Below are 24,029 nucleotides of genomic sequence, written 5' to 3'. Positions count from 1 at the left end.
AGTGGCTGAGATCAGGATGAGATCAGCACACACAGTAAAAAGCCCAAGGAGTGTTTGAACTTCTTGTTTGAAGGCTGCTAAGTCTGTTTGCCTAAACTTCAGCAACACACACACACAAAAAAAGCCTCTCCAAGGTCCTGCCTCTGCAGCAAGCTGCTCAGCTCAGCACCCTGAGCAAACAGGACCCTGTCTAATCACTGGGGGCTATCCCCAACCTTCTGTGTGACAGCAGAAGGCTTTTCTTTAACCAGAAGTCCTTTGGGAGAGTATAAAAGCAGCTCTTGCCCCCTTCACTCCTTCTGCCTTCCACAGGTGGAACCCAGCCCACCCCAGCCCCCTGCCCAAATCTGGCAGCATGACCTGGAGAGCAAGAATTGATCTGCTGCTTGTGCTGAGCCTCACTGTGGTCAGAGCCCTGCCTAGAAGCTCCCAGGACACAGGTAAGGATCCCTCTCATTTTTAGCCTTCTGGATGGTGCTGCTGGCTCAGCCTTGCACTCGTGGTGCTTTGGTAGCTCACTTGGCCACTGGGTATCTTCTGATGGGTCAGAAGTTAGTGTGGCCTTCCAGTGTCTGAAGGGGGCTACAAGAAAGCTTTGAGGGTGTCAGGGAGTGATAGGACTGGGGGGGGGGGAGGTGGAACAAAAATAGAAGTTGGGAGATTCAGATTGATGTTAAGCAGAAATTCTTCCCCATGAGGGTGGTGAGAGCCTGGCAGAGGTTGCCCAGGGAGGTGGTGGAAGCCTCATCCCTGGAGGTTTTTGCAGCCAGGCTGGATGTGGCTGTGAGCAACCTGCTGTAGTGTGAGGTGTCCCTGCCCATGGCAGGGGGGTTGGGACTGGCTGAGCCTTGAGGTCCCTTCCAAGCCTGACAATTCTAGGATTCAAAGTTATCCAACAAATCCATAGCTGAATGGTTTCTCTGTGGTCACCCTTAGATGTGCTGCCTCTCAGCAGCTTGAGAATCTCTGCAGCATGCAGGATGGCTCTCAGTGACCACTGAGAGGAAGGGTACTGGAGGAGAATTCAATCCACCCCTGTTCTGAGGGACTCCAAACCCCTGCTGAAGGACAGCCTGTGGGTGTTCCAGGCTCCATGCATATCCACAAGGAAGTGAGGCAGAGAAGTCCCAAGTGATGCTACCTTTAGGTGGATGCTCAGAGCAGCTAAGTTATGCTATTGCAGAGCTATTGGAGAGCTCTTTCTCCCTCTTCACCAACTCCTGGAGAGCCTACAACAACCACCCCTCACCCAGGTGACAACTGAGAACCTCCAAGAGTGCTCCTTTCCACTACAAATTGTCACCAGTGGCCAACTTCTTTCCTCTTTAGGACTTGCAGATGCAATAGAATGGCCCAGGAGTGAAAAACAGAGCTGATGGTTGTGTCTTTGTCCCTGCTACCACCTCAGCTGATGGCTGTGTCCTTGTCTCCTGTTATCACCTCAGCTGTCACTCCTGCACTGCTCAGAGGGAGCAGCTGATCATTGCTTTGACTCATTTGAGCCTTTTACACCTTACCAAACACAAGGCTGAGACTGCAGCAGCTTGAAATGGGAACAGGTCCCTTGGAGTGCCTGCTCAAGGGTTGGAACAGGCTGCCCAGGGAGGTGGTGGAGTCCCCATCCCTGGAGGTGCTCAAGGATCTTGTGGCCATGGCACTTGGGGCCATGGTTTGATGGCCATGGTGGTGTTGGGTTGAAGACTGAGGTCTTCTCCAACCCAAACAATTCTCTGGTTCTATGACTGTGAAATGAATATTCTCTGACAAGCCTCAATAGAGACCCAGTGGCCAATGAAAAAAATGATTTGCTCAGGACCTTCCCATGGAGAGGACACATTTGCCTTCCCCTGGGCCAGGTCCCAGCATGGACAGAGGGATGCAGCTCTGAAGTTTTGAGGAGCTCTGCAGAGCAGTGCAGCCCTCAATGGTTTCAGCAGCACAGCAAACCCTTCCTCTGTAGCTAGAGAGTGGCCAAGCTCACCTTCAGCTAGCTCAGCTGAGGCTCAGAGGTGTCCTGGAAGGTGCTGGTTTACTGGTGGGAAGTGCATCATCAGAGCCACTGAGTGGCCTCCAGGTTCAGTGCATTCCTGACACACCACTGGAGCTGGGCAGGGAAATCCTCCTGGTCCTGTTCCAGTGCAGGGTAGAAATTCCTTCATGCTTCAGTCACAGGGGAAGTTCAGCCTTGTGCCTTCTCACCCCCAGACACCAGCAGCAAACCCACCCCAAACCTGTTCAGTGAAGCATTCCCTAACATTTTGTGCTCAAATGGTTTTGTTTTCCAGAGGAGGGATCCAGCATTGCCCAACGCTTTGCTCAGCTGCAGGAGGAGAATTTCAAAGCCATGTGAGTGGGCCAGGGAAGGTTTCTGCCTGCAGGTCTGCTGCCATCAGCATGCCTTGGGGGCCTGGTGGACCATCAGTTCTCCATGGGACAGCAATGTGCCCTTGTGGCTGAGACCAATGACCTTCTGGGGAGGCATCAAGGAGAGTGTGGCCTCCCAGCAGGTCAAGGGAGGTTCTCCTTCCCCTCTGCTGTACCCCAGTGAGACCACATCAGAAGTATTGTGTCCAATTCTGGGCTCTCCAGTTCAAGAGGGACAGGAACATACTGGAGAGAGTCCAAAGCAGGCTATGAGGATGATGAAGGGACTGGAACCTCTGTGATGAGGACAGGCTGAGAGACCTGGGGCTGGTTAGTCTGCAGAGGAGAAGGCTGAGAGGGGATTTTATAAATGTTTATAAATATCTGCAGGGTGAGGGGCAAGGAGAAGGGGCCAGGCTCTCTTCAGTGCTGTCCTGTGATAGGAGACACACTGGAACCTCAGCATGAGGAGAAACTTCTGTGCTGTGAGAGTGCTGGAGCCCTGCAGAAGGCTGCCCAGAGAGGTTGTGGAGTCTCCCTCCCTGGAGATCTCCAGAACCTGCCTGGATGCATTCCTGGATGACCTGCCCTGGCAGGGGGTTGGACTGGCAGATCTCTGGATCCAACCCCTGCCATTCTGTGAGACTGTGGTTCTGTGACTTGCAGCTGGGCACCCATGGGGAGTCACCCTCCCTGCCAGCCCTCCCCAGCCTGGGCAGACAACGGTCCCCAGTCTCACCCAGGGAAGGGACACAGCTAATTTCCAGCCAGAGGTTTAATGCTGCTGCTGTGTTCTTCTCCAGTGCCATGGTCATGTTTGCTCAGTATGTGCAAGGAGGCTCCTTTGGCAAAGCAGTGAAAATGGCTGAGGATGTCACAGCCCTTGCCAGAAGCTGTACTGCTGGGGGCAGGGACAACCCAGAGTGTCTGAAGCCCTTGGTGAGATCCTTCTTGCTTCTCTTGTGGCAAATGCTCTCAGAAGCTGCTCTCTACCCTGCAAGGAGGGTGGAATGAGTTGGGGGTTGGGCTCTTCTCTCTAGTCTCAGGTGGTAGAAGGAAAGGGAATGCCTGAAATTGAGCCAGGGGAGGGTTAGGTTGGAGAGGAGGAAAAATTTCTTTGCTGGAAGAGTGGTCAGGGAGTGCAAGAGGCTGCCCAGGGGGGTTGTGGAGTCCCCATCCCTGGAGGTGTGCAAGAAACCTGTGGCCGTGGCACCTGGGGCCATGGTGGGGTTGGGTGTCTGATTGGACTCAATAATCTTGGAGCTCCATTCTGTGACTGTGTGAGCTCAGAGCCCTGGCAGCTGTTCCTCCAACAAGGCAATAATCCATTCTCAAGTGACCCTCTGTGTGCCTCTTTGGCCTTACTGCCTCCTTCATCCTCCAGGCTGTTCCCCCTCTCCTGCCCCCACCCCAGACACCACAGCACCTTCTGCAGTCCCTGCCCTGTATCGTTCCCGAGCGGGTTCAGAATGCTGTGCTGCTGTGGCTGGTGGCTCAGAAGCCAAAGGAGATATTTCTAGGAGCTGTGCTGCTGGTAGGCAGCTGCTCCACTCCCATAACTCACACCCCTGGTTTCTGGGGGTGCTTGCTCCAGCTCTTTTGGAGCTGGCAGCTTGGATCATGAATGGCAGTCCCTGCTAGGGCTTATTTCTGGCTTGTTAGGCACAGAAACAAAGCCTGGATCACAACAGCTCCCAGCTGAGCTGTGGCTGGCAGCTGGACCCCAGCCCTGCTTCGTGGGGAACCAGAAAGGAGACTCCTTCCCTTGCAGGAGCCTGGCTGGCAGCAGCAAGCACAGCTCCTGCTGCCCTGCAAGCTGCAGCACAAACTGCAAGGAGCCTGTGGGACTGTTCCCAGGGGATAGGGGCTGGGTGGTGCTGGGAGTTCAGAGGGCTTGAAAGCCACCTCGCTGCCCAGGCTACCTGGGCATGACAGCAGGGATCAGAGCTTGAGAAATCAGCACTTGGAGAGTGAATTCAGGCTGGGGCTTGCTGCCTTAAAGCAGCCTCCTCAGAGAGCTCAGAGGAGCTCAGCCTGTGCTCCTCACCCCAGTGAACTCCTCTTCTTCCTCACAGGACAGGATTTTCCTCAACACCATATGCCAGGAGGAAGACCTGCCCAGGCTCTCTGAGTGCTGTGCTAAAAAGGACCCTGAAAGACATGACTGCTTCCTCTCCCTGAAAAACTCCTCCAGAGCTTTCACTTCTCCTTTTGACAGCCCAAATGCTGAAGCTGCCTGCAAAAACTACTCACAGCATCCACAGCCATTAACAGCACAGTAAGTAAATAACTCCTGGGTTCAGGAGCCTGCCATGCAGCATCAGCCAGCCTGAGACCCTCTGCAATCTTCCACTTGCTCTGATTCCCCAAGGTGAATTATTTTTGTGGTTCACCTGGTTGTAACTGGCATCTTCTGTCACCTCCTGCTTTGGATGGAGGTCAATCAATCTGCCTTAATTTACTGTGGCCTATGGAAAGGACCCACCTGAAGCCAAGGGTCTCCCTGCAAAAGCCAAGCAGGAGTTTGGCTGCCTCTAAGCCAGAGCTGGCAGGATTTGAGACTTCAGTTTGCAGTCCCCATTAGAGCTCTCCAAGATAAGCACTCATGCTCCACAAGACCACAGAAACCCAACAGGGGTTGGAAGGGACCTCTGGAGAGCACCCACTCCAACCCCCTGCCAGGGCAGGGGCACCTAGAGATGGTCATAAAGGAACACAGCCAGGTGGGTTGGGAATGTCTCCAGAGGTGGAGGCTCCACCACCTCTCTGGGCAGCCTGCTCCAGGGCTCCAGCACCCTCACATTACAGAAGTTCCTCCTCGTGTTCAGATGGACCTTCTGATGGCCAAGTTGGTGCCCACTGCCCCTTGTCCTGTCACTGGGCACACACAAAGCCACCCAGCTGGCACCCACCCTTAGCAGCTCTCACTTGCATGCATGGCAGGGTGGTGGGTGGCAGGGGCTCCCAAACCAGAGCCTTTCCCTCCTGGTTCCAGCTTTATCTACGAGGTTTCCAGGCAGCAGCCTTTCCTCTACGTCCCAAGCGTCCTGGCCGGGGCTGCCCGCTATGAGGAGATGATGAAGAGCTGCTGCAGGGGCACTGGGGCCCCCACTCCTGACCCACAGGAATGCTTTCAGAGACAGGTACTTCATGGCAGCTCCACTGGGGCCCCCACTCCTGACCCACAGGAATGCTTTCAGAGACAGGTACTTCATGGCAGCTCCACACAACAGACTGCAGTCAGCCCCCCTCCAGCAGCTGGAGCTGGCAGCAGAGTTCACCTTGTTAAGGACAGGCTGAAATTAAAGTTACAGCTGGAGTCGTGGAATTGTTTGGCTTGGAACAGCCCTCTGAGGTGGTGGAGTCCCCATCCCTGGAGGTGCTCAACTAATGTGTGGTCATGGCACTTGGGGACAGGGTTTGATGGCCAGGGTGGTCTTAGGCTGAGGGTTGGACTCAAGCTTAGAGGTATCTTCCAACCCAAACCATTCCATGGCTCTCTGTTCCATGCCATGGGATGTGTCATGCCCTGCAGAGAAGCTGGGGAGGACTTGGCCAGGGAGCATCAGTCAGCAGGTGGGGAAGCAATCACAGTGCCCAGCACTGGGCTTGTCCTGGGCTCTGTTTTTCTCTGTTCCTGTCACATTCCTTGCCCTGACAATTCTTAGCACGAGGGTGGTTGATTATTGTCATTGCTGGCAGTTTTGGGGTAAAATGTTGCCTTCTCTTCCACTTCCATGGTCTGCATCTTCTTTCTGCCAGGCACCAAAGGTGATGAAGCCAATAAAAGAAGAAGGCCTGAGGCAGGAACACACCTGTGGGATCTTGGAGAAGTTTGGAGAAAGGACCCTCCAGGCCCTGTGAGTTGCCATTGCTGTATGATGAGGACTGGATGGAGCTTGTGTGGTAGCTGTGGGTGGCTCCATGCCTGCAGTGACTCTGGCCCCCAGCCACCTCCTCTCTGTGTGCAGGTCACTGGGAGCATCTCCCCAGGGAGTGGAAATGCAGATTTCATACATTCAGGGAATGGGTTGGAAGGGACCTGAAAGCTCATCCAGCTCCAACCCCCTGCCATGGGCAGGGACACCTCCCACCAGCCCAGGCTGCTCAAGGCCACATCCAACCTGGCCTTGAACACCTCCAGGGAGGGGACATCCACAGCCTCCCTGGGTAACCTGTGCCAGTGTCTCTCCACCCTCCCTGTCAGGAATTTTTCCCTAATCTCCAGCTCCAATCCACTGTCCCTCATCCTATCACTACAAGCCCTTGGCATTTCACACTCACCTGTGACCTGAAGCTCACCTCAGGTCCTTAGGTACCTCTGAAAAATCTCAGCTCTTGGCTTTGAGGGACTTTATCTTGGGAGCAGAGAGAGACCCTTGCTGAGCAGCTGGGATACCTTCTCCCCCCTAGAACCCCTCAGAGTCCTCTCAGGTCATCGTGCCCACGGTGCCAGCTGCCTCAGCCTCACCCCATGCACACAACCACCAGCAATCTTTCTTATTTCCTTGCAGGAAACTTGCTCAGATAAGCCAAAAATTCCCCAGGGCTGACTTTGGCACTGTCAGCAAGCTGGTGCTGGATGTGGCTGCCATGCACAGGGCCTGCTGCCGTGGGGCTACGCTGGACTGCATGAGTGCCAGGGTACAGCTCAGCCTTTGTGGCTGCAGAACCTGCATGCAGCTCTCTCCCTCTTGCTCTCAGGTTTTTGTTCTCCCTGATAAAATTGCCTTAATTCCCCCCCACACCTTTTTTTTCCCCCTTGGCTTCCCAGGAGGAGATCCTGCACTACGTCTGCACCCACCAAGACATCCTCTCGAGTAAAATCCAGCAGTGCTGTGAGAAGCCTCTGCTGCAGAGAAGTGAATGCATCATTCATGCAGAGAATGATGACAAACCTGCAGGCCTGTCCCCCCACGTCAGGGAGTTCATAGAGGACAAGAGAATGTGTCAGCAGTTTGCCCAGGAAAAGGATAAACACTTAGCCAGGTGAGGTGGGACCTGCTCTGCCCTGCAGGGTGGCTGCTCAGGACAGGAGATGCCACTGGGGATGCCCTGTGAGCACCTAGGAATGGGGCTGTGCAAGCTGATCCTAGCAAAGCATCTCCCAGCCCTAGGAGGGGTGGAGTGGGAACAAACACAGGGCAGGGCAGGGCTGTTATGTCAGAGGCAGAGCAGAAGAAACACATGAACTGTAGGAACCATCAGCTCTGATCCCAGCAGCTTTGAGCTGCTCCTGAGTGGGAATTCCAAAACACTTGAGCGAGACTCCTGTCTTGAGTCAAAGAGGATTGGTGCAGGTAGGTTGGAACTGGATGATCCTTAAGAGCTTTTCCAGCACAGTCCATCCCATGACTTCTGCTCTGGCCATGTTCCTTTCTGCAGTGAAGCCCTGAGACTAAAGCTGGGCAAGAACCCCACAGGCTGCAGCTGGAAATTCCTTCAGTATGGTTTAGGTAGGAATGAAAAGAGAGCCAGAGCCTCAGCCCCGCAAAGCTCTAAGCTGGGCTTGATCCAAGCTCACACTGAGCTGGGACCATGAGGTGCACAGGACTGGCTCAGAGGCTGCTGTGCTCCCTCAGCCACCTCCTGTTCAGGGCCATCCCAGGCTGGGGGCACAGAACGCCCTGGGAAGCTGGGAAAGCCTCCCTGCTCCACCAGACCCCACCTCCCCAGCTCTCCTTACCTCCTGAGGGCAGTGGTTTGGCAGCTCTCTGACTCCCGGTGCTCCACCTCTGGCAGGTTTCTGTATGAGTACTCCAGGAGACACCCTGAGTTTTCTGCTCAGATGCTTCTAAGAATCGGGAAGGGCTACGAGGAGCTGCTGAAAGAGTGCTGCAGGAGTGGGGCCCCAGAGAACTGCTGCAGCAGAGGGGTGAGTGCTGCTGGGCTGCAGCCAGCACCCTGCCCATGGCCACCCAGGGCTCTCTGGCATGCAGGAGGCTGGCACAGAGACTCCTCCATGAGCCTCTCTTTTTTTTTCCTTTTTCTTTCCCAGGAGGAGGAGCTGAAGAAGCACATTTATGAGACTGAGAGTGTGATGAAGTCAAGCTGTGACATTTACAAGGAGAAAGGGGATTACTACTTCCAGAATGAGTGAGCACTTCTCAGACACTCACACTGGGCACTGCCTGGGCTGGAGCAAAGCCACACGTGTCCAAAAGCCAAGCTAAAAGCCACCACTTGACTATTTGGACTGATTAGTTAACAGCTTCCAGGAGTTTTTCCTCTCATTGTGGCCTCTCAGGGGTTCCTGCCTTAGCCAGCTCCTGAGGCAGTGAGGTGACAACTTGAGCCATCTCCTCTCTGTGTTTGCTGTGACATTCCTGCTTTGGAGCTGCATTTTGAGCTGTGAGCTGTAACTTAGAGAGCCATACCTTTGGCCCAAAGGTGGTGTCTATGCCTTTTGCAAAGGCTTGGCTGCCTGCAGCTCCTGCAGCAGCTCTAAGCATTCCTGGCTGTGGCAAGACTCTAACTGCAGCAGAGAGCAAAGCCCAAGCAGCTGAGCCAGGCAGTGTGTTCCAACACAGCATGCAGGCACAAGCCTCCTGGAGCAGCTCTGGCCCTGGTCTGCAACCTTAATGAAGCACCTGCCTGAGCTCAAGCTTGGGAGCAACCTCAGAGACACCTCCACACTGCTCTGTGGAGACCTCAGGGACACCTCCACATCCAGCCTGGCCTCAGCTGCCTTCTCTGGGGAGACAGACTGGGCTTTGTGTGCTCCTCAGGAAACGGCCTCAAATTGTGCCAGGGGTGGGTTAGGTTGGAGATTAGGGTTGGAACAGGTTACCCAGGGGGATGGTGGAGTCCCCATCACCTGGAGAGGTTCAAGAAACCTGTGGCCATGGCACTTGGGGACAGGGTTTGATGGCCATGGTGGTCTTAGGTCAATAGCTGGACTCAATGATCTTAGAGGGCTCCTCCAACCAAAACAGCTCTGTGGTTTATCTTTACAAGACCTCTGGAACTGGAGGCTTCCAGTGAAGCTCTCACCCAGACCTGAGGCTCAATCCTGCTCTCATGCTCATTAGTCTTCTGTGGGGTCTGGCTGGAGCTTTGCACAGGCAAAGGCAGCTGCTTGCTCACTGCTGCCTGCTGGAACCAAAAATACCATCAAAGGGTGGCAGATAATGACAGGCTAAGGGGAATGGAACAAAAATAGAAATGGGGAGGTTCAGAGGGGATGTGAGGAAGAAATTCTTCCCCATGAGGGTGATGAGAGACTGGCACAGGTTGCCCAGGGAAGGGGTGGAAGCCTCATTCCTGGAGGTTTTTGCAGCCAGGCTGGAGGTGGCTGTGAGCAACCTGCTGTAGTGTGAGGTGTCCCTGCCCATGGCAGGGGGTTGGAACTGGCTGAGCCTTGAGGTCCCTTCCAACCCTGACTGAGTTCTATGATTCTATGATCATTTCAGGCTTCTCATGAGCTTCACCAAGAAGATGCCCCAGCTGACATCTGCAGAGCTGATCAAGTTCACCAAGCAGATGACCACCATTGGCTCCAAATGCTGCCAGCTGAGCCAGGAGAAGCTGCTGCCTTGTGCTGAGGAGAATGTGAGTATGGCAGGGCTCAAGTGTCCCTCTGCCAGAGCTGAAGGCACCCACAGACACCCTGAAGAGGAGAAGGGGTGGTTTGTGAGGGCATCACATCACTTCTGTGGGCACAGGACAGCCCACAGTCAGGTTCTGTCCCACAACAGGGTTTAGCTGCAGCCTGGGCTGGTTTTATCCCTGCCCTCAGAGCAGCATCTTACTGCAGGGATTCTGAAAAGGAGCACATAACCTAAAAATCTCTTTTTTCCCCCACCTCTCTCTGTCAAGCTGGATCTGGTGCTTGGAGAAATATGCAGAAGGCACCTGAGGGATCCTATCAACCCAGGAGTCTGCCACTGCTGCAGCAGCTCCTACTCCTTCAGGAGGCCCTGCCTGGGGAAGCTGGAGATGGATGAGACTTTTGTGCCCTTGTCCTTGACTCCTGGGCTCTTCACCTTCCATGAAGACCTCTGTACCAGCCAGGAGGAGAAGCTGCAGCACAGGAAGCAGGAGTAAGCCCTGCCTGTTGTACTCATGCCCTCTGTCTCTCCTGCTCTTACCCTGGCAGTGCTCCCCTTGCCCACACCCCACATGTTCCTGCAGCCTCTGGAAAGCTGTTTGCTTGCCTTGCTGAGAGGACACGTGCCTGCAGCCCCACACACAGCCACTGCAAGAGAAGAAATCCTCTTTGGCCATTACCTTGTACTGTGGGAAGACCACAGTGTCCTGGGTCCCCTGCAACCACCTGCAGGGTTTGTTCATGGTGGGGCAGCTCCAAACCTGAACCTTGAGTTAGCTTCCCAGGGGAATGGGACACGACTTTGCTCTCTGCTGCAAGCATGGCAAATGAAAAGGGGGCTGGAAGCAGAGGGTGGGCAGTAAAAGCCCAGGGACTTTGCAGCACTTGGGCTCTGGAGGCTCTGAAGACCCATCTGGAGGTGCTCCAGAGTGACCTGCCCTGGGTGACCCTGCTCTGGCACAGGGTTGGACTGGATGATCCTCCAGAGGTCCTTTCCAACCCCATTCCAGAAGGAGTGCCTGGGAGCCCCGTGCCAGGCTCCCAGGGGGTGTTGCTTTGCTTGCAGGATGCTGATCACCCTGCTCAAGTACAAGCCCCAGATCTCCCAGGCACAGCTGGCCTCAGTCACCGCTGCCTTCGCCACCATGAGGGAGCAGTGCTGCAGGGAGAGCAGCCCAGGGGCCTGCTTCCAGACACAGGTACAGAGCTGCCAGAGGGCTGGTGAAGAGGGAACATGGATGGACCCTGCACAGAGCCTCTGCACAGCTGGCAGAGAGGAAACCTCTCCTAGAGCTGCCAACCTCACACAACTCCCCCATCCTCGGTCCCTCTCTTCCTCACACAACTCACCCATCCTCAGTCCCTCCCTTCCTGACCCTACTGTTCATGGATATTTTGGCTTTTTTCAGGGTCCAGATCTGATAAAAAGAAGTGAGAAGCTGTTGTCAGCATGAGGAGCTCCCATGGCATGTCAGGAGCCAGCTGCTGCCCCAAGGAAGCTCCACAGCTGAGCAGCAAGCACAACTTTTCTGAGTGTCCATGAAGAACAAACAGGAGCAGGGTTCGCCAGAGAGGAGGGAACTGCTGTAGCTCTTTACTCACATCTGATGAGGTCATGATGCTTCACAGCAGCTCCAGCACTCTGCTACCTGAAGGAGGCAAAAGGTGCCTCAGAAAGCCATCAAACTCCCCACACAGAACCCTGTGCAGCTGTAGACCTGGCTGTGCTCAGCTGGCCTCACTCACAATTAAACCTGATTCATTAACACGGGGCAGAAAGCTGCGTGCAGACTTCACCTGGGGCTCCTCTCACTGAGTCAAAATGCAGTGCAAGCTGGAAACCAGCACCAGCAACTGAACACCAGGTCAAGGCCAGAGAGGGTCTGTGGCTCCTTCTGATCTGATCAGCCCTCTGGGATGGGAGGTGGTTTGGGTTTCCAGGCTTGGCTTGGCAGCCCAGTGCTGATTGCACAGCACCAGCTCAGGTGAAGCAGACTCTCCAGGTGCTGACTTCCTGAACAGAGTCCAAGCCATCAGCCCCACCCCAGCAGCACACTCCTCCATTCCTCACTGCTGTGTTGAGCACCCAGGGCTGCCTTGCAATAAACCCTCCCCTGTGCTTGCCTGTCCCAAATGATCCATCCAGACACTCACCCAACTGCCACCCAGCAAGGCTCAGCTGGCCCCCACTGCCCTTAAACCCCAGCAGACTCCAGGCCATCTTCCAGAGCCATTGCCCAGCACCTCACAGTCCCTGCTCAGCAGCACAAGCAGAAGAAACAGAAACTCAAGTACTTAGCATCAGATGGCAAAAATGACTCCATCCAGCAACTGGAGAACACCTCCTGGGCATTGATTTCATCTCATGCCCATGAGTCACTGCTGTTCCCTTAACACCAGCTCAGGCAGGGTGAAGCTTTGCTTATTAGATTTATTCCATGGGATTTCCAGGCAATGTTTTCATAGACTCCTAGAATGGGTTGGGTTGGAAGGGACCTTGAAGATCATCCAGTTCCACCCCCCTGCCATGGGCAGGGACAGCTCCCACCAGCCCAGCTTGTTCAGAGCCTCATCCAACCTGGCCTTGAACACCTCCAGGGAGGGGGCATCCACAGCCTCCCTGGGCAACCTGTGCCAGTGTCTGCCCACCCTCACTGGCAACAATTTCTTCCTCATCTCCAGTCTCAATCTGCTCTCTTCCAGCTCCAATCCATTGGTCCTCATCCTGTCACTAGAAGCCCTTGTAAAAAGCTTTCTTGTAGCCCCTTTCAGGTACTGGAAGCCTTTTCTGCCCATGATTTGCTCCCTGGTAGTGTCTCTGACCTGCTAAGCCAAAGGCACCCGAGGCAGAGCACAAGACAGCAGGGCAAAAAGACAAACTCCCAGGGTGGGTTTATTTACATCTCTACAACATCAGCTTTAACACTGAGCACAGCTCAGGCAGGCAGGAGCTGGGGCCAGCCTGCACCAAAGCCTCTGTCAACCCAAGCCCAGCACAGCTGTGGGGTTCAGCCTCTCCACACAGCATTCCCATTTCCAACAGTAAACAGAAAACAGGAACAAAACTCCACAGAACCTTGCTCCAAACACTGAGATGCCACCAGGAGCAGATCCAGCAGTGTTGATGTGCCTGAATACCCTCCCACCCTGAAATGCTGAGGTGCTGCTAAGGGGGAAGCCTCCATTCCTGTTGCCCTGGTGGGAGTTCAAAGCCTAAGCATGCTGGGCATCTCCTGGGCTGGAACCAGTGGGACTTGAGGCTCTTGCACAGGTGTGTGTCTGAAGCCAGGTGAGCTCCTACCTGCAGTCTTGGACACAAGCACCTCTGGCCACTTAGCTCTGCTGGAAAGCTTCCTCCTAGCACAACTCAAAGTGTCTGTAGCAGCAGGAAGCTCTCCCACTCCAGGTCCCTGCTTGCTGTGCAGTGAACACTGCCCACGGAAATGTGCTCCTTGGACAGGGCTCCTGGGTTCTGCCTTCTGCATCAGGGGATTTTAAAGCCTGATGCTTTTCAGGAGGGTGCTTCCATAAGCTTTAAGCTAGGTTCAGCATCTGCCTTGGAGGATCTAGTGCCTCTTCTTGGGTGGTTCCCAGCCTGCATTCCAGGGCTGAGGAGCAGTGGGCTCTGCATGGGTTGTGCAGTTATCGGGAGAAGCTCCAGCACTCCGAGCACTGTGCTTGAAGTGCTCCTCAGCCACAGCGTGGCCACAGAGAAGCTTCCCTTGGGCAAGGCAGCAAGTGGGGCTCCCCAGCAGACTGCTGAGCTCAGACAGTGGTCTCTGTTTTCTTAGCAGCTCGACTGCGAAGGTGCTGGTGTATCAGGGTCTTCTCCTTCACATACCTGAGGTGGAGAGAGGGAGGGAATGTCCTTAACCACCACAGACACCTGCAAAAGCTCAGCCCAAATCCTAGCATGCTGCTCCCCGAGTCACAGAATGCTTTGGGGTGGAAGGGACCTGAAAGAGCATCTGGGACACCTCCCACTAGCCCAGGTTGCTCAAGGCCCCATCCAGCCTGAACAACTCCAGGGAGGGGACATCAAGTGAGAAGGCACAGCAAGAACTGGGCATTAAGTCCCCACCTGAGCAGGCAGAGCAGTGTTCTGCCTGCCCCCTGCCACAAACCCACACCTGGATGTGTTCTCCTGGACCCAAAGTGACCTGATTCATCTGACTCCCACTGACCTTGCAACTGTCTGCTGGATCTCCTGCTGCTCCTCTTCATTTATCCTGTGCAGGATCGATTCCAAAAAGGGAAGGTGGAACTGGAGGTACTGAGCAACCTGGCAGGACAAAGAACCACCCATCAGGAACTGCACTAACTGGGAAAGCCACTGAGCTCCTGGAGCTGGGGCAGACATACATCACTGCTGATCTCCTCCACGTCCCTGTCCATCAGGAAGAACTTGGCCACCTGCTCCGAGGGCCCCTGCAGGAGCCTGTGCAGGAGGGGGACGTCTGCACTCCTCAGCTGCTTCTTCTCTGGGAGGGACAAGAAACGTTGTGATGCTCAGAACACACAACAGCATTGAAGGGGCTGACCCCAGGCTTGACCCACTCCTCCAACCAAAAATCCACTGCAGGGTCTTCAGCCCTGTGATGTGCCAGGTCAGGTCCATGCCTGGCAGCTCTCTCGCCCATCCCTTCAGCTGTTCCTTCCATCAGAGATCATTTTTCCTTTCTCCTTAAGAAACCAGGAATCAGCTGTTGCAGAAGGAAGCATTTTCACTGGCAGATGAGTGCTTCAAGTTGGGTACCTGGGACCCAGGTGGTGACCCAAACTGTCAGTGCAAATGCTCCCCAGCACTGCAGCAGCAGCCTGGCACCACACAGCCAGAGTGTGGCATCTCCAACAGCCAACTACAGGAGAAAGGCCTTCAGAATAGCACCCTCCATGCCTACAGTGTGCAGACAAGGCCAGCTGGCTGTGCTGAGTCCCAGCACACACCTCAGCAGCTCACACAGAGGACACCCAGGGCTGCAGGGAGGCAGCAGCAGGGCCCAGCTCACCTCCAGATGCGTGGATGATGTAAAGAGCAAACTCCTGGGGGCTGTTCTCTATCTGCCAGACACAAACAGGAGTTAGTCACACACCCAACAGGCCACTGCCAGCAGATGCTCTCTGCTCCTCCACTCAGATCGAGGCCTGAGTGGGGTCCTGCCTGGGGAAGAGTTAAAAGACACTGGGTTGTATAGAGCCATAGAGCAGCTTGGGTTGGAAAATGCCTCAAAGAGTCCAACCCCACCACGGCCACTAAACCATGTCCCCAAGTGCCATGGCCACACATTTCTTGAACATTTCCAGGGATGGGGACTCCACCACCTCCCTGGGCAGCCTGTCCCAATCCCTGACCACTCTTGCAGCACAGATTTTTTCCTCATCTCCAACTTAACCCTCCCCTGGTACAATTTCAGGCCATTGCCTCTCCTTCTGTCACCTGAGACTAGGGAGAAGACACCAACTCACACTTCCCTGCAACCTCCTTTCAGGGAGCTATAGAGAGCAATGAGGTCTCCCCTCAGCCTCCTCTCCTCCAGACTGAACAATCCCAGCTCCCTCAGCTGCTCCTCACCAGCCCTAGTGATCCTGAGCACTACCTCTGGCTTTCCGGAGCGTTCTGTGTGCCCGGCCCGGGGCTTTGCCAGAGCCGCTCGGTTTGAGCGGAGCGCAGTTGCGGGAACTGACCACTGGAGGGCAGCACGGACACGGCGTCAGGCATTCGCCCGCTGGCCTCGGGGGTCACAGAGTGGTTCGGGTTGGCAAAGCCCTCTCAGAGCATCCAATCCAACCATCGACCCAGCACCACCATGGCCCCAAGTGCCATCTCCACAGGTTTCTGGAACACCTACAGGGATGGGGACTCCACCACCACCTCCCTAGGCAGCCTGTTCCAATTCCTGACCACTCTTGCAGCAAAGAATTTTTTCTTAATATCCAACTTAAGCCTCTTTTTTCCCCTCCACTGACCATTTCCAGAGTTGTTCTGCCCTCACGACCTTCTACACACCCAAGGGGACCTCTCTAGACCCAAACTGCTGTGAAAAGCTTGTAAAATAAAGCCAGCCCAAGTGGCCTCCTCTGTGATTGGCACCATCCTCCCCCAGGCACTCTCTGCCTCTCCCACTACACTCCAGTTAACATTCCCAGAACAGCTGCACTTGCTCCTGCAAACAAACTCACAGGATGGTTTAGGTTGGAAAGGGCCTTCAAGACCATCCAGTTCCAACCCCTCTGCCACAGGCAGTGACACCTCCCACCAGCCCAGGTTGTTCCAAGCATCCAGACCCTGTCCAACCTGGCCCTGAACACCTCTGTGGAGGGGGCAGGAGTTACCTCAAGAGGAGTTACCTTGAACTTTCTCAGCAGCTGCTCTATGACCTGCCTTGTCCTCATCTGGCTGTTGATCCTTATCTTGGTTTCTGATCCAAAAGCTGGAGTGAACACTGAGGTCTAGGACCAAAGCAGCAGAGCATGAGGACTGTCCTGGGCAGCTGTAAGCCACCACAGCTCACAGGCCACCCACCACAGCTGTTGCCTTGGCAAGCACACAGCAGAGCCCTCCCTACCTCATAGTTGTAGAAGTGGCCATTGATTGAGAACCTGTGAGTCTCCTCTTCCCTCCTGGCTATGGTGGGCCCCCTGGTCCTCCTGCGCACCGTGGCCGCCTCGCTGCGGGTCCTGGGCAGGGTGGCACAGTCCTGGTCCTGCTGGCTCTGGGGCTGCAGCGTGAGGCTCTCGTAGCAGGGGTGGCCTGGAGAAACCCAACTGCATCAGCCCTGCTCTGCCCCCTCAGCAGCACCCCGGGGGGAAGGCTCTGGGTGGGAGGACTGTTGTGTGTGAGGGGATGGGAGAGGAGCCACAGCACAGCTCAGTGACCAGTGAACCAGCACTCACTTCTCTCCAGGCCTGGCTCTTCCTCAGCAGACTTCAGTGTGTCCCCACTGATGTGATGCAGGTCATCAAACTCCCCCCAGCGTGTCATGCCCCTGAGAGACCAAACACACCCACAGCTGAGGGCTCCTCATCAGCTCAGGGATTTCCAGGATTCATGCAATTTCCACCCTTGTTCAGAACCTTGAAAATCATCCAGTTCCAACCCCCTGCCATGGGCAGGGACACCTGGCCCTGAACACCTCCAGGGAGGGGACATCCACAAGCTCCCCAGGCAACCTGTTCCAGTGTCTCCCCACTCTCACTGTAAGTCACTGCATTGCCCCTCATGCCATCCAAACCAGTTCTGTACCAGAGCAGGGAATTAACCCAGCCTGGTTTCAACCTCAGCTTGCTGCCAATATTTCCACAATTGACTGCAGCACCTCCCCAGCAGAGCCTCAGGCCACTCACTGCTGACAGAACAACCCAAGTGGTAGGAAATGTCACCACTTCGTGTCCTATGCCCACTGCAAACAAGATTTCCCCAGCTGCAACGAAGGTGCCAAAGCTCCTGGTTGTGTTCCATGCATGGCAAAGTTCATCCAAGCTCAAGCACTGGAGCTGCTCCACATACCTGAAGGCATGTCAGGGCAGCTCCAGCTGCTGTGACTCTGAGCTCCTGCTTACTCAAGATCCAGATCTCCAGACACAAGAAATCAAAGGCTAAACACAACTGGAGCCAGCAGCCTGTCCCTGTCCTGCAGGCCACATGTGCCCTGCACCAGCAGATGTGGGCAAGGTAGAGGACAACATCTGCCCCTGGCTTGAGTTTTTGAGCCTGGAGAGGAGAAGGCTGAGAGGAAACCTTATCCATGTCTATGAATATCTGAGGGGTGGGTGTCAGGAGGAAGGGGCCAGGCTCTTTTGGGTAGTGCCCAGTGACAGGACAAGGGACAACAGGTACAAGCTGGAGCACAGGAGGCTCCACCTCACCATGAGGAAACACCTAATGGTGAGAGGGTGCTGGAGCCCTGCAGCAGGCTGCCCAGAGAGGTTGTGGAGTCTCCTTCTCTGCAGACTTTCAAGATCCATCTGGATGTGTTCCTGTGCGACCTGCCCTGGGTGCCCCTGGTCTGGCAGGGGGTTGGACTCAATCTCCAGAGGCCCCTTCCAACCCCCACCACTCTGTGATCCTTGGCTGGCCAGGTTACATTCTCCCCACACACACACCTTTCAGCAGCAAAAGGAAACTGGCCGCAGCCTCCCTGGGGCTCCAGCACCACCCCACAGCTCAGGGTGGCACTGCTGGCAGCCCCCAGGTTACCTCTTAGCAGGGAACAGCCCCACACCCTCTGCTGCCTTCAGGGTGACAAAAGAGGGAAGCTGCTTCTCATCCTGGATCTTCAGCCTGATGGGGTGCCGGACCCCCCAGGAGATGGACAGGATCCCTTCAACAAATGGTTTGCCTCCTTCTGGCTGCAACAAAGGAGCAGGGAGGGAAGCAGCAGCACTGAGTGACCACCAAGGAACAGATTTGCCCTCAAAGTAACAGGGAGACACTAAGAGGCCAGCACAGCTCTGGAACAGGTCCCTTGAGAGCCTTTGTCATCTCCATACCTCAGCTCTTGCCAAAGCCTCAGCTGACCTGATCTGCTGTCAGCATTAGCCCAGCTCTGACCAGGAGGCTTTCCAGCCACCACGTCCACAGCCTCACACACTTACAAGGCAAACCCTCTCTGCTCCACTCACACAAGCTGACCTTCTGCAGCCAGGGTGCCAAGAAGGTGGTAAAGGGGAGGAACAGCTGCTGGAGGAAGCAGCAGTTAGTGAAAACATCCTGGTGATGGTCAGAGGAGATACAGAGCTGAAGGGTCTGGAGGACAAGGCTGGGGAGGAGCAGCTGAGGGAGCTGGGGGTGTTTAGGATGGAGGAGGCTGAGGGGAGACCTCATTGCTCTCTACAGCTCCCTGAAAGGAGGTTGCAGTGAAGAGGGGGTTGGGCAATGGCCTGAAATTGTGCCAGGGGAGGGTTAGGTCAGAGATAAGGAAAAAATTCTTTACTGCAAGAGTTGTCAGCGATTGGAAGAGGCTGCCCAGGGAGGTGGTGGAGTCCACATCCCTGGAAGTGTTCAAGAAATGTGTGGCCATGGCACTTGGGGCAATGGTGGTGTTGGGTTGCAGGTTGGCCTCAATGATCTTGGAGGCCTTTTCCAGCCAAAACCACTCCATAATTCTATGATCCTTACCTGATTATGTGACAGCTGCAGGTTTTCCTGATCAGAATAGTAGGAGTTGTAAGTCTTCAGAAGAGAATTGAGCTGCTCTCTGGAACAGAGCAGAGCAGAATGGGTCACAACAGAAGGATTCCCATCCAGCACCAAGAGCCAGGTGCTAGCAGCAGGGGACACGTGAGACCAACCATCCCCGGGGCAGGGCAAGGATCAATACCTCAGCCTCCAGCAGGGGAACTTTGTCAGGACACTGGGCTGCTCCTTGGGTGCTTTTTTAAAGGCCTGATACACGGAGGACATTAAAGTCACACCAGACCATGAGTAATCAATGACACTGCCCCAGAACAGCTTTGTACTTTGGACTGGTTGCAGTCAGCAGGGAGCAGCAACCAGGAACAAGCCTCCCAAGCACCAGGGCTGCAGCTTGCTTCAGTTTGTCCCCACAGGATGGCTTTCATCGAGTTTTGGCTTTCAGATCTCATTTCAGAACAGCTATACCATGTCCAGACAACACATCTCAGTGTCCAGCTTTGCACCCAGACTTTGCTCAGAGGAGAGAGGATGGAGATGGAGAGAGCCTCTGCCAACAGACAGGAAACAAAGATTCACAGAATGGGTTGAGTTGGAAGGGACCTTCAAGATCATCCAGTTCCAACCCTCTGCCACCTGGAGGCTGGACACCTTCCACCAGCCCAGGTTGCTCAAGGCCTCATCCAGCCTGGCCTTGAACACCTCCAGGGAGGGACATCCACAGCCTCCCTGAGCAACCTGTTCCAGTGTCTCCCCACCCTCACTCTCAAGAATTTCTTCCTAATCTCCACTCTCCATCTGCCCTCAAATCTCAAATGTGTTGGCATTTCAAAACAACCAAATCAGAGCTACCACGCAGGGAGGCCACAGCCTCCTCCTCCTCTGTTTGGCAGCTTTGTCTGGCAAGAAAGAACTTCAGTTACTGCATTTTGACTGCAACTTCCAAACCTCTTGGGAAATGTCAGCAGAGCCTGGGCCACCCAGGCTCCTGGAACCCTGGGTGTGCAGAGCTGCAGCAGCATCCCAGCAGGCTGGAAGCACAGTGCAGGGCAAGCCCAGCTCTGAGCCATGCAAACACCACTCCCACCTGAGCTAACAGATGTGCACAGCCCCACCACTGACCTGCCCATGCAGCCCTTGGCAACAGGAAACCATAAATGCCAGGGTGCAGAAGCACAGGCTGGGGGGTGATTGCTTTGGAGCTGTGGAAAAGCACCTCCTGGTTTACTGCTGAGCAGCTGCTGGCCCCCAGTCAGCACTAAAGCACCCCAGCAGAAGGAGACAGGCATAGAACTGCTCTTCACACCATGTAGAGTATTTAGCCTGGCATTCAAGACAGCAGTTCCCACCAGCACAGGTAATCAAGCAGGGGAAACTGTTACACAGCAGTGCCTGAATTCTTCCTCATGGACAATCCAAGAGGAGGTGACTGACAATGAAGGTTCAGTGCAATCCTGCAGTGGGGAGGGAAGACCCTGAGTTTGTTTCCAAACAGTGTCTGTTTCCCTGGGTTTGTCTGTATTGGGACACTGACAGCTGAACCACAGCTCAGCAGCACCTGCAAACTCTTCAGTGTGAGTTCCAGGGACCTTCCCAAGCTGTTCAAGACCCATGGCCCATCAGAAGCACAACTCCTACACCCATTTTAAGTAAAACCAAGCAAAAAAACCATCCCAAATCCAGGGTGTCCCAGCTGGGGCTGAAGGAGCTGGGGTTGTTTAGCCTGGAGAAGAGAAGGCTCTGGGGAAACCTAATAGCAGCCTGCCAGTACCTGAGGGGGCTACAAGAAGGATGGAGAGAGACTGTTTGCAAAGGCCTGTGGAGATAGGACCAGGGGCAATGGTTTGAAATGAGAGAAGGGCACATTTAGAGTGGATGTCAGGAACAAGTTCTGCACAGTAAGGGTGGTGGAACACTGGAACAGGTTGCCCAGGGAGGTGGTTGGGGTCCCATCCCTGGAGATAGTCAAGGTGAGGCTCAACAGGGCTCTGGGCAGCCTGCTCTACTTGAGGATGTCCCTGCTGACTGCAGCAAGGGCTGGACTGGGTGACCTTGGGAGGTCCTTTCCCAGACCATTCTATGATTCTCTGTCACTTTTAGCACTGCCATTGAAAACCAAACCACGTGGGAGTGATGCTGAGCTGAAATCACATTTGACTGTTTCAGTCAGCTCACCAAGAACACAGAGAGCAATGCTGGGGCTGCCTGTGACCCAGGACAACATGCAGAGCATTGTGCAGCAGCTGCAGGTAACATGAGGACATGGACTGCACCACTCCAGCTAACTGCATTCCCTTCCACTGCTCTGGCAGTGAACTATTCACTTGGTTAACCTACCACACACACACACCCCAGATGTTTTGAAGTGGCTTCATGGGCTCCAAAGCAGCATTTTTCACATTCACTTCAAGTCACTGGGCTCTTAGCTCCTCCTATTAGAGCTGGTGAAAGGCTTTGCTTCCCCTGTGCTGGAACAGCTCACCACAGGCTGTGCCTCCTGAGCCAGGGATTGTGTTCAGCTCATCCCACCAAGAGTTTAACTGATATGAATCAGGGACAAGTGAAGTTGGGATCATGCTGGCTGAAGGAAGCAAGATGAAACACATCCTGGACACAGGCCTCACCCAGATGCAAAGCCAGATTAACAGCCAGGTAAGAGCTGTGGTTTTGTGTGACCCAAGCTGTGGCAGACTCACTGACCCTGCTTGTGAGGTGCTCAAAGCAGGAGTCCTTTGGCACTGTGCAGCCTAAAACCTTTGGCAATCACTCTGCTGCCAGCTGCTACTGTGCAAGCTGCTTCCAGGTAAGGGGTTGGGGAGATCAGTTCCCTGGGGATGGATTAGGAATAAATAAGGACTTGGGTTGTACTGAGTCTGTGCCAGCTGCAGAGGGAAAACAAATCCAAGGCTAGAAGCACCCAGAGATGTGGTGAGGGTTGGCTCCCTTTCTCAGGGCAAGCTCTAAAGGTTTGGACTTGGTTTCTGTGCCTCATCTAGAAAATCTTCCCAGCAGCTCCCACAGAAGTTTGCACAAATAAATCCCCCCAGGTTTCACCCTTGCAGCAAGGCAGCCAGCAGTGACAAACCACACCACAAGATGTAACAGCAGCTCTCCTGATGTGCCTTTGTGTACTGCAGACATTAGAAAATGCTTTGCCTTTTTTAGCCCCAGAAAGGCAGAGCAGCTGCCCCAGCCTCCTTACTGCCTTGCTGGAGCACATCTGCACCAGCAGTGCCCAAAGCCTGCCCTAACCAAGAGGCAGCTGCTGACACCTTCAGAGCTCAGCTGCTCTGCTGTAAGGCTGCTCCTCATGGCACAGCTTTGTGACCACAGCCAAACACAGCTGCTCACAGAGGTCAAAGCTAACTGCTAGGACAACCTAAGGACAAGCCCCAAAGGTAGCACTGACTGCAGGTTCACCACTTCAGTAACAAAGGCAGGACAGAAGGGAGCCTCAAGGTCAAGTGTGACAAACCAGAGGCAAGAATGGGTCCACTTGAAAGATTAACTCAGGACAATTCACCTGCTTCCTCCTTTCCCCAAGCCCTAGGCCTTTATCCACAGATATTTATGGCAGTTATGCTTCAAGACGCAGTAGCTCAGCCAGCCAAATCATCCCACATGCTTTGGTCAGCCTTTTGATCCAGCCATTGTGCAATCCCCACCAGCAGGCTTGCCACATCAGCAGGTCTGCATGGCACAACTGGAAGAGGAGGAACAGAGCACAGATCCAAGGTAGAGATGAGGGACAAGAGCCTGGGAGCTGCACTGGCAGCAAGCTTGGGTGCAGATGGAATGTTAGAGGTTCTTGAAACCCCTTGGGGGTTTTGCAAGGCAGAGAAACTTGAGCAGCACTTGAACCCACGGCTGTGATGCAAAAGGGCCTCGGTCAGGATCCAGGTTTCGCTAAGAGGGCAGAATACAAAGGAACAAAACCCCAGAGCCACTGCTTCATCCGGGACGCTCCAAACGCTTTGCATGCCAGGTGTAGGGAAGGGCACAGAGCTTAAGCAGCCCTGCCAGCAGCACCGGGGCCCAAAATCAGCAGCAGCACAACAGGAACGGCCGCCGGGAGGGGGCTGCGACCCTGCCCCTGCGAGCTTTGGGCAGAGCCCCGGCACCCTCCCGAACGGGGCAGGCACCGACAGCGCTGCTGGCGTTTGGAGCCCATCCCTGCTGCCGCTGGAACTCACAATCAGTTCCAACCAGTCTCAAAGACAAGAAGGTTTTCTTCCCCAGCCTGGAGCCTTATTTCAAGATCCTCTGTGAGTGCTACCCCATGAAAACCCCACGGGCCAAGGGGTTTAATGCTCTGTGCTTTGGAAGCCCTCTGAAGGACAGCTTTGCTCTGCAGACACTCAAGAGCCAGTTGCAAGAACTGCTGCCACAGGCTCAGCTCTCACAAGCTCCCCTGGCAATGAATAATCAGGGAGTAACTTGAAAGCAAGCAGCAAAGCCATGAAATGTTGGGGGCTGTTTAATACTTTACCTGGTTAGGAACTTCTCCTCATTGATGGAAAAGGAAGGCAGATGCTGTGCTTTCATAGTCACTTTCTTCATTTATTCAGAAGAGATGAACCTAAAGAGAAGGTTATACAAAATTATATCTAGTCATGTCTCTAAAGGGACACAACAAAGCCTCAGCTTGCCAAGTGGACCAGGCTGGGACTCTGAAGCTAAGGGCCACTGATGCCATGTTTTAACTCCTCTGTATTTATTACTGCCCAGGTGTTCCCCATTCTCACTAGAAAAAGCCCTGAGCCTTTCCCATCAAGTGTATCTCAGCACCTTAAATCCCAGGTACTACACACACCAGGACTTTCTCAAGTACTCTTAGGACAACTCCACAACTCCAGTTATGCTCTACTTGCTTGACTGCAACCCAAGAACTGGTTAGGAGTCATCTGTTAATTAAGGACAGAGCATGGCCCAGGGTTAGCTCCAAAGAAGTGACTCAGCTAACCACCCTCAACCAGGTTTGTA

General features: G+C 54.5%; 2 protein-coding genes across 2 annotated transcripts; one reads left to right on the top strand and one right to left on the bottom strand.

Annotated features, from left to right (window-relative positions):
- Positions 1 to 355: 355 nt before the first annotated feature.
- On the top strand, positions 356 to 11,367 carry LOC128975432 (alpha-fetoprotein-like). Its single transcript, XM_054392320.1, has 14 exons — positions 356 to 440; positions 2,286 to 2,346; positions 3,168 to 3,303; positions 4,440 to 4,642; positions 5,360 to 5,507; positions 6,127 to 6,224; positions 6,879 to 7,008; positions 7,139 to 7,353; positions 8,107 to 8,239; positions 8,363 to 8,460; positions 9,777 to 9,915; positions 10,183 to 10,406; positions 10,980 to 11,112; positions 11,323 to 11,367. The coding sequence occupies exons 1-14, from the start codon at positions 356 to 358 to the stop codon at positions 11,365 to 11,367; spliced, it is 1,848 nt and encodes a 615-aa protein (XP_054248295.1).
- Positions 11,368 to 13,678: 2,311 nt separating this feature from the next.
- On the bottom strand, positions 13,679 to 23,606 carry RASSF6 (Ras association domain family member 6). The gene is made up of 10 exons (XM_054392321.1): positions 23,536 to 23,606; positions 19,032 to 19,110; positions 18,111 to 18,262; positions 16,808 to 16,899; positions 16,480 to 16,664; positions 16,262 to 16,363; positions 14,923 to 14,974; positions 14,276 to 14,394; positions 14,098 to 14,195; positions 13,679 to 13,754 (listed from the first exon to the last, which is right to left on the bottom strand). The coding sequence occupies exons 1-10, from the start codon at positions 23,604 to 23,606 to the stop codon at positions 13,679 to 13,681; spliced, it is 1,026 nt and encodes a 341-aa protein (XP_054248296.1).
- Between the last annotated feature and the right edge of the window lie 423 nt (positions 23,607 to 24,029).

Source organism: Indicator indicator, chromosome 25, assembly GCF_027791375.1.
Source record: "Indicator indicator isolate 239-I01 chromosome 25, UM_Iind_1.1, whole genome shotgun sequence".
NCBI classification, from domain to species: Eukaryota; Metazoa; Chordata; class Aves; order Piciformes; family Indicatoridae; genus Indicator; species Indicator indicator.
The sequence above is the reverse complement of the archived record's forward strand: the minus strand, read 5'-3'. Positions and strand labels throughout refer to the sequence as shown.

Bases quoted from the DNA above. Each gene is read 5' to 3' on its own strand.
- RASSF6 (XM_054392321.1), bottom strand. From the start codon at position 23,606: ATGAAGAAAGTGACTATGAAAGCACAGCATCTGCCTTCCTTTTCCATC. The intron at 18,263-19,031 runs GTAAGGATCATA...CCTTTGTTGCAG, and splicing joins TGCAGCTGTCACATAATCAG to CCAGAAGGAGGCAAACCATT. The intron at 16,364-16,479 runs GTAGGGAGGGCT...CTTTGGTCCTAG, and splicing joins GCCACTTCTACAACTATGAG to ACCTCAGTGTTCACTCCAGC.
- LOC128975432 (XM_054392320.1), top strand. From the start codon at position 356: ATGACCTGGAGAGCAAGAATTGATCTGCTGCTTGTGCTGAGCCTCACT. The intron at 9,916-10,182 runs GTGAGTATGGCA...CTCTCTGTCAAG, and splicing joins TGCCTTGTGCTGAGGAGAAT to CTGGATCTGGTGCTTGGAGA. The intron at 11,113-11,322 runs GTACAGAGCTGC...GGCTTTTTTCAG, and splicing joins GGGCCTGCTTCCAGACACAG to GGTCCAGATCTGATAAAAAG.